This window comes from Apiospora aurea (assembly GCF_038362705.1).
Source record: "Apiospora aurea strain CBS 24483 chromosome Unknown utg000010l_segment0_segment0, whole genome shotgun sequence".
Taxonomy (NCBI): domain Eukaryota; kingdom Fungi; phylum Ascomycota; class Sordariomycetes; order Amphisphaeriales; family Apiosporaceae; genus Apiospora; species Apiospora aurea.
Window position 1 is genome coordinate 36,832 of NW_027117397.1, and position 13,314 is coordinate 50,145.

Genomic DNA, 13,314 nt, shown 5'->3' on the forward strand with positions numbered 1-13,314 from the left:
GACTAAAAGTTCTCCCGCGACTTCCGTAACAAAAGCTAGGCCTGCCATGAACTCAAGTCGAGTCATTACCCCGAGGCATCGAAACTGGCGTAGCGAAGAGAGGAGAGTGGTGAGTTCACCATGTAGTTATCCGTTCACTTTTGTAGCATCGTGCAACTGTCCCGCTTTCCTACCAATATCACTCCAGTCATGAAAATATAGAGAACCACGAACGATGATGAAGATCCGTGAATCGTTTCCCCTCAGCTCGATCAGGCGGCAGGCCAAGGCCAATCTTGCCCAGCCTACCACCTCATTCCGCGATGAGACCGTCGTCGTCATTGGTAATGTTGCAGCAGCCCCCTCTCTCTCCCTCCCTACCTTCCTGGCTCTGATTTTTTAATGCCATCCTTATATTCGACCAGGTGCTTACTAATGATTGTATCATGTTGCCACCCACAGGTGCCACAGGGGTCATGTGCTCCGAAGCTTGCAAAGTCCTGGCCCAACTCGATGTCGGCACGCTAGTCTTGGGCGTGCGGAACGTGGGAAAGGCCGAGGCGCTGGTGGATGAGATTGTCACCGAGTGCGGCATTGCCCGAGAGCGCATCTTGATCAAGCAGGTGGATCTCACGTCCTTTGAGAGCACCAAGGCCTTCGCCGCGGATTTGAACAAGAGCCTGCCGCGCCTGGACGTCCTGCTGATCGGATCGGCGACCAACAACACCAAGAAATTTGTCACGCGGGATGGGTGGGAAGAGAGTAAGACGACCCTCAATTAATGACTGTTGCTGAGATCTCCAGTATCCCTAGAGCAAAGTCCGCTGACCATCGCATTCGCACACCTTCTGTTATAGATCTCCAGGTCATTCATCTCTCCTGCGCATTTCTGACCTTGCTTCTGCTCCCCAAACTCCAAATTTCGGCCAATGAGAACCACACTCCCACCGTCATCAGCAACGTCTCCTCGTCGGCCGTCCGCATGACCGGGCCCTGGATGAAATTCCCCGCAAAGGGGAGCCAACATCCCAATAAGCCTCCCGCGCCCGCCCCCGCGGGCTATCTCCGCGACATGAGCGACGGCAAGGTCATCTGGCAGATCGCGCAATACGGCGTCTGCAAGATCGTCCACTACTGCTGGCTCGAGACGTTGTCGTCGCTGCTGGACCCGGGCCAGGTCCACGTCCACTCGCTCGACCCCGGCTGCACCCGGTCACCACTGAGCACCGGCTCCGTCATAGCCAGGGCGTATTTGAAGGTGTTTGGGCGCTCGCCACTCACCTGCGGCAGAGCGATTGCCCACTCCTGCCTGCCTGTAGAGAATTCGCACGGCGCCATGCTTTGGGATTATGAAGTCGAGAAGTACGGACCCACTGTCTCCTGTTTCTTCTTTTCCTGTACCAGTACCTGAGAACCCCGCGACCGTATGCTGACCAAAAATACTCAAAACAGGCCCACGAGCTTCATGAAATCGGCCAAGACGCGAGAGATGCGCAAGGTCGTCTGGGACGAGACCCGGTCGGTCTTGGAGGCCCTGTCGCCGGACGCAGTCCAAGTCTACGCCGAATTGGACCAGAAGGGTGGTAGGATGTCCAGCGACCGCTTCCTTGATTCTATAAAGAATTAAACTTTCATACTTCCATTCCTTTTCTCTTCCATCTGCGGTTCCTTTTTCCGGCGGAACTGGGGCAATTAATGCAATAACTATGATGTTACAACATTAATATATCTTTAATGACTTGTACCGTTTAAGCTTTATAAGAGATACGGATCATAACGTTACGTCGCATGGAACTTGCCCAGGGACTGAGATCAATTATATTGGGGAATATAAGCTCACCACCCGTCTCGCTAACCCCCTGCCTCGCTGACCCCCTTTTCCCCACTAAAATCGTAAAAACTTTATAATATTCAAAAGGTTCTATAAAATTAAATAAAATAGGTAAAATTAATCAGATCTTTATATTTTAAAATAAAAGACAATTTAAAGTTAATATAATTTGAATTTAAAAATATATAAATTTAACGCTATTAATTATTATTATTATTATTATTAATAGTACGCCGTATACCGAAGGCCTTTGGTATATTTACTTAGTTCTTTGTGTAATAAACCGTGCCGAAGCTGGACTAAAAATACACGCTGCCAATATCGTAAAATTTACTTCACGTGCTCGACGTTACTATGCTGGTTTTTACCCACTAGCCTAGTAACCCTTGCTTTAGGGCTTGAAGAGAGATTATCCAGGTTCGGGTGGTCCCCCAATCTCTATTACTAACTTATATAGCGGCAGTCGACCGGTCCGTAGAAGCTACTTTGCGATAACCTTCGCCGTATTTTTTTACAGTAAGCGCCGCTAGATCGCGACGAGTTCGCAGCGGATTAAGTATTAGCTGTTTTGTTAGCTGCTCTTGTTTTCCCTCGAAGTTTTTGCAGTATAGGATTAGGTGTTCGGCTGTCTCCCGTCCTTCACCGTAGTTGTATAGCGGCGTCGGGACGTCTGGAACCCGATAGGTAAACAGGAACGATTTGAGCCCTATTCTTTTAGTGCGTGCTTATATTAGGATCGATATTTCGTGCTTGAGCATATCGTCGTAACGACGGTACGCTCCCTAGTTTGGCGGCGACTTTGTAGCTAGTTCGCGGCGGCCTCGCGTCGGAGTAACGGTATGGAATTATTTTTGTTCCCATTTCTCTTTAAGCGCTTGTTCGACCGTTTAATTATTTAGTTATTGTCTGGCTAACGTTAATTGAGCGTCGCTTAACTATAAAGTCGTAGGGGTTTCGCTAGTAGCCCTTTGAGGTTTCCTTTATTTCTTTCTCCTTGCGCTACGTTTTTTATTAATAATCTCTACCGCTTTTATATAGGCGCCGCGTAGAAATTGTAACTTCCCGGTAGTCTCCGTGCGTATCTCGAAGCTAGCTGCCTTTATATTTAAATAAAAATCGAGGGGGGAACTGCCGCTTTAATTTCTAAGTAACATTGGGGGGTCGCCTTATATGCCCCTGTCACGGTCCGGAGACAGGAGTTTTGGACTATTATAAGGTTAAGGGCTAGCCTTTTTTTAGTATCGCCTATTCTATACTAAGCCGACGCTTCGTACGCGAGTACGCTACGTATTACTTTCGTATAAAGCTCCTTTACCCTTCGTACCGAATATCCCCAAGCTGACGCTGCGAGCCTGGTAAGAGCTAATGTCTAAGTTGCCATTTTCGCTTTAATTTTTAAGATATAGTCCTTTTATTATAGCTTCCGATGAAGCCAAACGCCGAGGAATCTCGCAAAGGTTACCGGCGTTATAACAACGTTTCCGAGGCGTACCTATAACGTATAAGTTTTTCGCGCTTTAGTAAAATAGATAAGCTCGCTTTTTTTAAGTTCGAACTTTATCCCTCTCGTGCGTGCCCAGCGGCTACAAGTCTCCCAGGCTCTTTTTAAGTTTCGGCAATTCGTAACGTAGTCTGGCTTTACGGTAATAAGATTCGTATTATCCGCGAATCCGATAATAATAAGCTACTCGTACGCTTTTAGCTCCTTGTATAGTGTAACGATATAAAGAATAAAGAGGATCGGTAATAGCGGGGAGCTTTACGGAACACTAACGCGGAACTGAATCCTTTTTAACGATTTGCCGTCGAAATAAAGGTGAACCGATCTGTTCGTAATAAAGCTCTCGACTTATCGGTAAACCTAATCCGGCAGTCCCTTTTCGCGAAGTATAACAATTAATTTTTTATGGTTAACTGTATCGAAAACGCCTTTAATATCAAGTTAGAGGAGGGAAGCGACGCCCTTTTATTGCCACGTTATACGAACGACGTCGGTAACTAATCGAATAGCTAGCTCGGTAAACCGCTGCGTCCGGTTCTTTATCTAGCCTTTAAGTAAAAGCGAGTACTCTTCGGCTATTCCGGTAATTCGCCGGTTTATAGTTATCTCTATTACCTTTTCGACCGTACTGAGTAATAAAATAGGTCTTTATCCACCAAGTGTTTACTTTTCGGTTACTGTTTTATTTAGCTTTAGGATCACGATAACCTTTGCCGTACGGAAACGTTTAAGGAAGTAGGTAAGCCGAAAACTCGTTATCGCCAAGCCGGCTAACGTCCGGAAAAAGGGTTCCCCACACGCTTTAAAGAAACTAAAAGGTAAAAGGTTTTCCCCTAAAGCCTTCCAAGGTCCCGTCTACTTAATAATATCTTTTATTTCCTTAGCCGTTACCTCTGCCTCGATAAGGGTAAAGCTAGGGACGTGGTTCGGTACGGTATTTAAGTCCGTAAGGTCGGCTTTTAGGTTAAGGAAAAACCTCTCCGAAAAAAGCGTAGCTTTTTCGTTATGGCTTCGCGCCTCGTTAATAGCTTCTTCGCTACGTCGTAATTCTAAGATTCCCGCTGTTTGTAGTAGCGTCTAGTTCCGTAATCGGGCCCATCGTTCGAGCGACCAAAATGTCTTAAAATCGTAGGAGGCAGCGGCGACTACGTAGCGCCAGCTTTTCGTTTTCGCCATTTAAACGATTCTTTCTAGGTCCGTTTTCGACTCGGTGTATTAATTCTAAGTATATTGCGAGGGTATCGCGAAATAAGCTCGGTATCGTTATTTTATTATAGTTTACGCTTTTTAGACCTCCGGTAACTACTAAGGCGTACCTTTACCAGTATAAGAGGTCTTTTTTAGGGCTACTATGTCGGTAATCTTTCGTAGGTCGCTTATAAAATTATCGACAGCTTAATCTAACTCTTCTAGGCTTATTAGCTCGGCGATATCGGTTAAACGTGCTCCGGCTTCCGCCCGTGCTAACCCCTTATTTAACATCGTCCAGTTCTATCCCTCTGCTTTCGTTTTACTACCTCGTAGCGAGTTAGCTTTTTAGTTCGACGCGGACGACCTGTGCCCTGTGATCAAAACCTTTTAAGCCAGGGTTTCCTTTATATAAAATTGTCGTTCCTCGTGTCACCCAGGTTAGGTTTAGCGTAGAATCTCTTTGTCCGTAGCGTCGTCTCGTAATTTCTCTATATAGCGTGGCTAGCTCTAGGTTCCATTGGTCCGTAAAGGCAAGAAGGTTGTCTGCTCCGTACGATTTCCTGCCATACACGTTTTAAAGCGGATAGTGTATATTAAAGTCTCCGACGAGCAAGTGTCGCCCGGGGTACGAGGTCGCATCGAGGTCGCTTAGGGGGCTCCGCTATCGAGAAGTTTTTTGGATTGGCGAATATATAGACTATACAGTAAAGCGGCCACTTTTTCCCCTCAGTATCGTAACGGTAGCTTAATCGGGGCTTACCTTAGTCTCCAGCTTGGCGATATCGAGGCGTTTATATATATAGATAGCCGCTCGGCCTTCGCCGTAAATTACTCGATACCTAGCTATTTTTAAGCAATACGCGGTCTACGTACGGGGGTTCGTTTATACTTTTTATAATATTAATATATCGTACTTCTCTTAATTAGCTAAGGTAAATACCGTTATTACTTTTAATACTACGACGTTCTAATATACTATTCGTAAGCTCATAATTATAAAACTATAATAGTATTTTACGCTAATAGGGGAACGACGGTGCCGCGTTAACTTTGCGAGCGTATCTTTTTACCTTAACTACTCGCTATCGAATCGAATCGCGGGCGGCCTCTCTTCCGCGAAACTACTATATATCCTTCTCCATCGCTAATAGGGAGCGTCGTCGGTAGTAATAAACGCCCTATTCTTACCGGGCTATCGCCGGTGCTACGGACTTCGAACTAGCGAAGCCGGTGGGCATAAGCTTCTCTTACGCGTTCTCTCTACTGGATCGCTACGGGGCAGCCGCGATCCCACGCCGTGTGTTCCCTGCCGTAATTAATACAACGTTTCCTGCCTCGTAGTTTTTTTGGGGGTACTTTTAGTTTCCCCCAAGGTGTGCTGCTGTAGAGTAGTAGCTATATTGCTGCTGCTTCCGACAATACTTAGCTACGTGGCCGTAGCCGTAGCAGCGGTAGCATTATTAAATGCGGAGGCTGGCGTTATACGGTTCGTAGTCGAAAATCTCGGAATCCTATATTAAACCGTTATTGCACAAATCCTTCGTAGCTTGGACGGAGCTCGTATACAAAATAAGGGAGGCGTAACGTGCTTCGGGATTCTTCGGTAGGCTACGCTTATATTTCGAAATTTCTTTCGGGTTGTATTTATCTACGAGTAAACTACGTAGTAACGCGGCTTCGTCGTGGGTATCCCGCAGCTTTTTCGCTGGGACCCTTTTCGCAATAACTGCGAGTTCTCTGTAAATAAGCTGCGCGTTAATCCCGAAAGCGTTTAAAACCTATCTATTATTCTTTATATATTTCTTCGCCTCGTTTTTAAAGGTAAAGACGATATCGCCGCTAAGTAGTTTCTTCGTTGCGATAGCTTCGCTATGCCCGATTATCGTATTAACGCTCTGCACGATATTTATTGGCCTCTTTTTTTAAATGTCGTTAAATTAATCTACGCTTTTAATTATTACTTCGCGGTTTCGGCGGGCTAGGACGATAATTTTCGGTTACTAGGCAGTGGGATCGCTGCTACGCGGCGTAGATGCAACTTAAGCCCAGGACTTAGTCTATATAGCTTTAGGATTCTGCGTAGTTTAGGCGATAGCTTCTCCGACTATTTTTCGTAATTCCCCGCGGGTTACTGGCGCGTTATCGTCGTTGTCGAGGTGCGGTCGTAGTTCGGTCGCTTCGGTGCGAAGTTCCCTAATTACTTAGAAAATCTCTTTATGCTTACTGCTAGGGGCTACTAGATTAGCGATCAGTTTCTCTAAATGCTTTAATCCTTTTTCGATACCTCTTCTCGAGCTATTTTCGCTGCTGGGACGCGTTTAAGGCGTTTAAGGTCCTTGGTTATACGCCGTGACGTTGCTTCGCGAGTGGTACTGGCTCTGCGCGAGTCCGGCGCGACCGGTGTTAACAACCATCGGATCATCCATCGGATCATCCATACCGTAGCGCCTTAGCTGCGTCCCCTCGATAAAGGTTCGGCTAGGTCAATTCGACCTCGTAGATTTAAATAATAAAGTTTGTTTTCGATTATTCGATGGTTCGACCGAGTTTGAAATTTTATATATAAATTACTAAGAAATGTAAAAATTAGGATAAAACTTTAAATAAATATTATTATTTAAGTTTAAAACATTTTACGGTTACAAGATATTGTTTAAGAGGTAAATTAAAGAAACAAAGCTTATATGTAATTTATTTATTTAATTATTAATTTATTTTAAAATTTTAAATTATTTTCTATGTGGAAAAACTAGAGAAAATTTATTTTCTTTAATTAAAAAATGGTTTTATTTTATTTATTTTCTATTTCTAAAATAAAATACTTTATTAAGCTTAAATATAATAAATAATAAAATAGTCACGTGATTTATATATAAACTTTATTTTATATTCGTTATAATAATATTTTAAATACCTTAATTTATTCTATTAAATAAAACTGTAAAAAATATAAAATCTTTATATTTACTATTTATTATAGTTAAATTCTAATAAAACGAAAATTCTTCTTTATATTTTAATTAAAATATTTAAAAATAGCCATTAGTCAATGAGAGGGGGAGTCAGTGAGGGGATACGTGAGCTTAATCGATATAGTCCTGACCGCCGCCGAACGTCCAACAGTGCTGGGGCTAATGCTCAGGACACCCTGCCACAGTAGGGGATAAAGGCACAGGTTAAGTTGCCGGGGTAAGTGATGGTGCATATTTAATCATCACGTTACAAGACTTGGATTCGCCATGGATGTTTTCCTCTGACTGAAATTAGACCATGAATTTGAATCTGGCTATGGGCTAGCACAATCCTATTTTGCCCGTACCCAGCTCACCTGCTCTCGACACCCAGCATGAGGATACAACTTACATCAGTTATAGGACCGTGGCTTCTCAGCAATAACCCCCCGAAGCCATCATGGGGAGTGGCGAAGGGGCCCGGCTGGGCCTCAAGAGTTAGCCCATCCGTCAGGCCCGAGACAAGGCCCTGGGCGCATCGAACGTCATCAACAACCAAACATTCGTTGGAACCTTGCGTACCGAGATCGACGCCTGGAGTCGATGGCATACAGTCACATGCCTTCATGAAAGTACAAGGTGAAAGACAATACTACCTACAACGGCTTCAAATCAACGAGCCAGTCCATCCCCAGCCACAAAACGAAAGCTACTTCAGGCTGAGGCGCGAAGCAGTCGTTAATTCCGATAGCCCGAGGCATGGCTTACATTTCCGGTACATGCCAAAATTCATGAGAAAAGCGGAAGCCTCGTTGGCAAGCAACTTCTCCAGGGCAACCACGCTAGCCTTTGGTTCAGCACTCACATCCGTGTAAGCTCCTCCTTTTCCCCTGCAAACGCCTACAGTTGACTCATCCCAAGCTTCATCAACCAGGCCTGGAGGGTGCCCAAGATGTATGAACTAGAAACGGCCACTTGCGCGTTATATATATGCTGCACCGTGGTCATGTTGCCGAGGAAGCCGCTGATATGGTTGATGTTGGTCACAGTGGGATGCCAAGAGTGGGGGGCGAAACTACCTTATCGTTATGAGGAGAGACTATTGGATCTTCTCGATGAGAGTGGCTCGCATACGCGCTGTCCTTCTCTACAGTGTGGGCTTTTAGTTTGTGGTTATCAAAGCTCAGTTGCCCCTTCACGTCTGTAATTTGGTGGGCAGCTAGAGATGACGTGGTAGGTCTCGGCTGTGAAGCTGGCTGTGTACATGTGTGTGTTTTTGTAGTTGCAGTGCTGACGTGAGATGCGTCGCTGGTTTCTCTAACCAATCATACAACGTGCACGCACAAGGCGGCAAAGCAAGGGGCAGAGATGTGAAGTGAGGGGTCGAGCTACGTACAGGTACCAGGGGAATGTTTTTGTCAGAGTACTTATATGCAGGTAGCTTGCTTCACTGTAACACAAAATCAATTTGTTTCTGGGACTTCTGGATTCGGTATGCAGTGCAACACTTGTTCATTCCGTCCCACATAAACCAGCCACCCCATCCATCACATTGCATTTATGAAATGGGAAACGGTTGCCTGAGGCACCATGAATTCTGCTTAAGGTCCCGCTGCCCATCTTGCTTCTCTCCTTTCTGACTTGCGTCAATTTCCCACCGGCCCACGTCTTATCAGGTGCCATGATGGAGCCAACCCCTACCAAATTCCGGGCCATCATTGTTGGCGCTGGGCCCGTGGGCTTGTACCTGGCGCACGCCTTCGCTAAAGCCAATATCGACTACATTGTGCTTGAGCAACACGCATCGGTGCATCGAGATCGAGGCGCCGGCGTTCTCCTTTACCCACAAACGCTCAGGTTGTTGGACCAGATTGGCCTTTATGAGAAGATCGAAAATGATTTTATCGTGAACCGCACCCAGCGAGAGGTCTTGACTGGGAATGGCCGAGTATTCAAGGAATCGCCTTTGTGGTCGATGTTATCAGAACAGTGAGTGACTGTGTCCCGCTTAGCCTTTTCTTTGATTGTTTTAGAAATGACTAGTATCTAAATTATTGCCAATTACCAGGCATACGTACCCAATGGCGGGCCTCTCCCGCGCACAATTGATTGCCCTCCTCTATGAGAATCTGCCAGAGAAGCAGGAACGGGTAAAGACCCGCGCAGCCGTCCTTGCCGTAGAGGCATATGAAAAGGGCGTCAAGGTCCGTCTACAAGATGGCAGCACACAAGAAGGTTCCATTCTTCTCGGCGTCGACGGCGTTCACAGCAAAACGCGTTGTATAATGCAGCAGCTAGATCAGACACCGCCCGACACATGGCCGATGACTGCCACCCATCATGGCCTCTACGGAAGTTTTCTGCCCCCTGCCAGCCTTAACTTGGAGGTTGGCACCTTTTACCAGTCACGCGGCACTGGGGTCGTTTCACAGATCATGATTGGTACAGACAGGGCACACTTCTCCATTGTCCGGCCCAATTCCGCACCGACGGCAGAGTCGAAGCAGTACTCAAAAGAGGATGGGGACCGCCTCGCTGGAGACCTGGCTAGCATCATGGTTGCTCCCAGGGTCCGATTCCAGGCTGTTTGGGAGGCTGCCGTGAAGGAGACCGTTGCTTTGGTGGACCAAGAGGAAGGATACTGCGACAAGTGGTATCACGAGCGGATTGTGCTCGTGGGCGACGCGGTGCACAAATCTACATCGGTCACGGGCTTGGGCGTGAGCACTGGCCTCAATTCAGCTGCCGTGCTGGCTAACGAGCTATACCGCGTCATACAATCTGACCCCGAGCCGAGCACCCGAGCGATCGAGGACGCGTTCGCCCGCTACCAGAAGGACCGGACTTTCGAGGCCAGTCGACTGTTTGACATCGGTAGAAAGCAAGTCCGTGGTGTCACCTGGCAGACCTGGGCGGACTGGTTCTGGGATCGTATCGTCAACCCCCTGGATCGGTGTGGATATGGTGGTGAGCAGGTTCGAAAAGCTCATCAAAAGAGGTCAGATATTGGAATACGTGCCCTTCAAAGATCGGGAAGTCCGAGTGCCATGGTTCCATAGCCCTCCTGCTGTATAGTTGCTGTCATCCCGATAGGTATTCCACTCTTAGTCCAGACAAAAGCACTGAAATATGTCAATAAACTCAGCTAATTGATAATTGGTGAGGCCATGTAAGTGACTACTTGTATGTTAAATCGCCGATAGGAACTACGCGGTTGTTTAGTTAGACGACACCACCTATATTGCGTACCTCTTGTTCAAAAATAAGCGGCATTCTCTATTTAACCAAATGCTAGATGGACTAAAGATGTAACTGATCGATCTTTTCTACTTCTATCTCCCACACCAACGTTGGTGGTTCTTAGGGACGACCAACACCATAAGTCCACCTGAATTCCGTCATTCCAATGCCCATTAGTAAGCGTCGAGGATACACTCACTTTCCGCTATCGTTCACGGATTGCTCTTTACTACCCCAATGCTTGCCCATGCGCTGTGTAACTAGAAGGTGTTCCGTGTCAAGCTTCCTGTTCATGTCTACTTGCTTCATGAACAAGACTGTCAAGACTAGCGTGACGACCGACAAGGCGACAGAAACGCTGAAAACAATTTGAATCCCAAATTTGTAGGCATCATAGATTGCGTCGTGCATATGCCCAGGCGGGAGGTTGTGAAGAGTTGGCATATACGCCTCAGCGTGGGTGGCGATACTCAATGGGAGTCCTTCCCAGCCGAGTTTGAGCTTCATCACATTTTGGAATGTGGTAGCACCGATCCCGACGCCGAGAGACATCCCCACTTGGCGGGAAAAGGTGTACATGGCCGCGGCCTTGCCCTCCTCGCCGGGATTGCAGATGGCCTGGGACGCAAAGTTCTGGGCGTTGAGAATGGCGCCCTGGCCGAGACCGCCGATGATATAAGTGAGGACCCATACGACCGCGCTGTCGTTTCTGCGCCACACCATCACCATGCCGGGCGAGACGGCGCCGACGAACCATCCGGCCCATACTGGCCAACGGTAGTTGTTGAAGCGGGTCACGAGCCTGCCGGTGACCATGCCGGAGATGGTGATAGTGAAGAGTAGGGGAAGCAAGGCCACCCCGGCTTGCAAGGCGGTGTATTCTTTGACGGCCATGAAGTAGAAGGGGCAACTATAAGTTATTAGTAAGTCAGGGTGTCACAATCGAAGAAAGATTTATTCTCACTAGTACAGTGCACTATATAACTTGAAGGCAGTCAGTATAAACACTGGATAGAGAATGGACGATGACGGATCAGGTGGGTCAACCTACCACGATTCCTTGAGCCACGGCGGCCATGTATGTGACGATGGAGCCTGTATCTTTGAACAAAGACTTTTCAAGAAAAGGATGTTTCGCAAAAAGGTGTTCGTATACTACAGTGATGGCAAGCCCGACGATGCCCAGTATGAGCGGGACCAAAGTTGCCGCACTGTCCCAGGCATACTGTAATCCAGTTCAGAGGCAATTAGTTCTTGTCACCACGGCCCTACAGACATAGGAGTTTCATACCTGTGTACCACCCCATGAAATAGCGACCAAGGTGGCTGTTCCAGAGATGGCAAAGAGGGCTCCTCCGATCCAGTCGATCCGACTCAGCTTTTCCTGTGCTGTCCTTTCCTTCGGCCTCAGAGTGAGCAGGTAAGGAACCGCTACCAATCCAAATGCGCAGATCGGAAACATAAGATAGAAGATCCAGCGCCATGTCGTCTTCTCGGCCACTGCGCCGCCGATGACTGGGCCTAGACAAAGGCCAAGGGCCCAGAACCCAAGGCTGAATAAGAAGTGTCAGAGAGATAGTCCTGGGTGTCATTACAGTCGGGGATGCTACTCACATAATAGCGTACCATTTCGGCCGCCATCTCAGGGGTACGATGTCGGTCTGAACCACCAAGCCTAGGGAATGAATGCCTCCGCCCCCAACACCTTGAACACAACGGCCAGCAAGCAAAGTAGGTATATTGCTAGCAACACAACACACGATAGTACCAATGGTGAAAACAGCGATGGCAAAGGTAAGACAAATGGGTCGGCCAATAACTTCGCTAACAGAACAGATGATAGGCATAGTGATAGCGTTGACAAGGAGATACGACGTTCCAATCCAGAATGCTTCGGTGGTTGAGCCACCAATGTCGCTCACGATTGCCTACAACGGGGACGTCGAGTTCGTATCACCGGGGAAGTATCAACCGCGAAGGGGAGAACTCACCGCCAGAGACGTGACTATGATACTTGCATCGAGTGCAACAATCAGGTTGAGAACCCCGATGGTATAGATGATAGCCTTCTGGTGCCTGGATGGCTCCCAATCCGTGGCGGGCGCAAGTTGCGATTCATCGGCCATGACGCCTGGCATGGCTTGAAAGGGTCCTGATTCCCTGACCTTGGTGGATGTAGACTGTGTCATAGTGCCTTCAGTTCTCTCTGGGGGAGGTGGTTTGAGAATATGCCTGAAATGTAGCTATAAGATGGCAAAATGAGAACATCCGAAGAATAATACTTTGCAACGACGATCAGGGCTTGCTTGCCTGGTTGTCAATAGATGCTGTTGGCAAATGGGTAGATAAGCGAAGGAATTTGCTGAGGGGGGTCCCCGAGACCCTGTACGCTTCTTCGCAAATAAATGCCTGGATTCCAGGTAGCCAGCCTGCTCCTGTTTAAGTCGAATTAAGCCTTGCCCATCTCCAACGACTCAAGGCTGGACTGCGTATATACATTGGTGCTGACCGCTTTAAAGCATCACCGAATGTTAACAATTTAAAGTGGGTGTGAAATGTTGTGCGTTGAGTCTGTTGCAGCCTTATTAATCGGCAGACGACTGAAATGACAACGGCAACCT

General features: G+C 47.2%; 3 protein-coding genes across 3 annotated transcripts; 2 read left to right on the forward strand and 1 right to left on the reverse strand.

Annotated features, from left to right (window-relative positions):
* Positions 1-214: 214 nt before the first annotated feature.
* PG986_014050 (short-chain dehydrogenase/reductase family protein) lies at positions 215-1,606 on the forward strand (the record flags this gene model as incomplete). The annotated part of the gene is made up of 4 exons (XM_066850272.1): positions 215-323; positions 442-741; positions 837-1,341; positions 1,432-1,606. The coding sequence occupies 4 exons, from the start codon at positions 215-217 to the stop codon at positions 1,604-1,606; spliced, it is 1,089 nt and encodes a 362-aa protein (XP_066692510.1).
* A 7,528-nt stretch (positions 1,607-9,134) lies between these two features.
* PG986_014051 (FAD/NAD(P)-binding domain-containing protein) lies at positions 9,135-10,512 on the forward strand (the record flags this gene model as incomplete). Its single annotated transcript, XM_066850273.1, has 2 exons — positions 9,135-9,442; positions 9,522-10,512. 2 exons carry the CDS (start codon positions 9,135-9,137, stop codon positions 10,510-10,512), a joined length of 1,299 nt encoding a protein of 432 aa, XP_066692511.1.
* A 301-nt stretch (positions 10,513-10,813) lies between these two features.
* Positions 10,814-12,882, reverse strand: PG986_014052 (major facilitator superfamily transporter; the record flags this gene model as incomplete). Its single annotated transcript, XM_066850274.1, has 7 exons — positions 10,814-10,841; positions 10,893-11,603; positions 11,658-11,677; positions 11,745-11,918; positions 11,985-12,246; positions 12,308-12,621; positions 12,685-12,882. The coding sequence occupies 7 exons, from the start codon at positions 12,880-12,882 to the stop codon at positions 10,814-10,816; spliced, it is 1,707 nt and encodes a 568-aa protein (XP_066692512.1).
* Between the last annotated feature and the right edge of the window lie 432 nt (positions 12,883-13,314).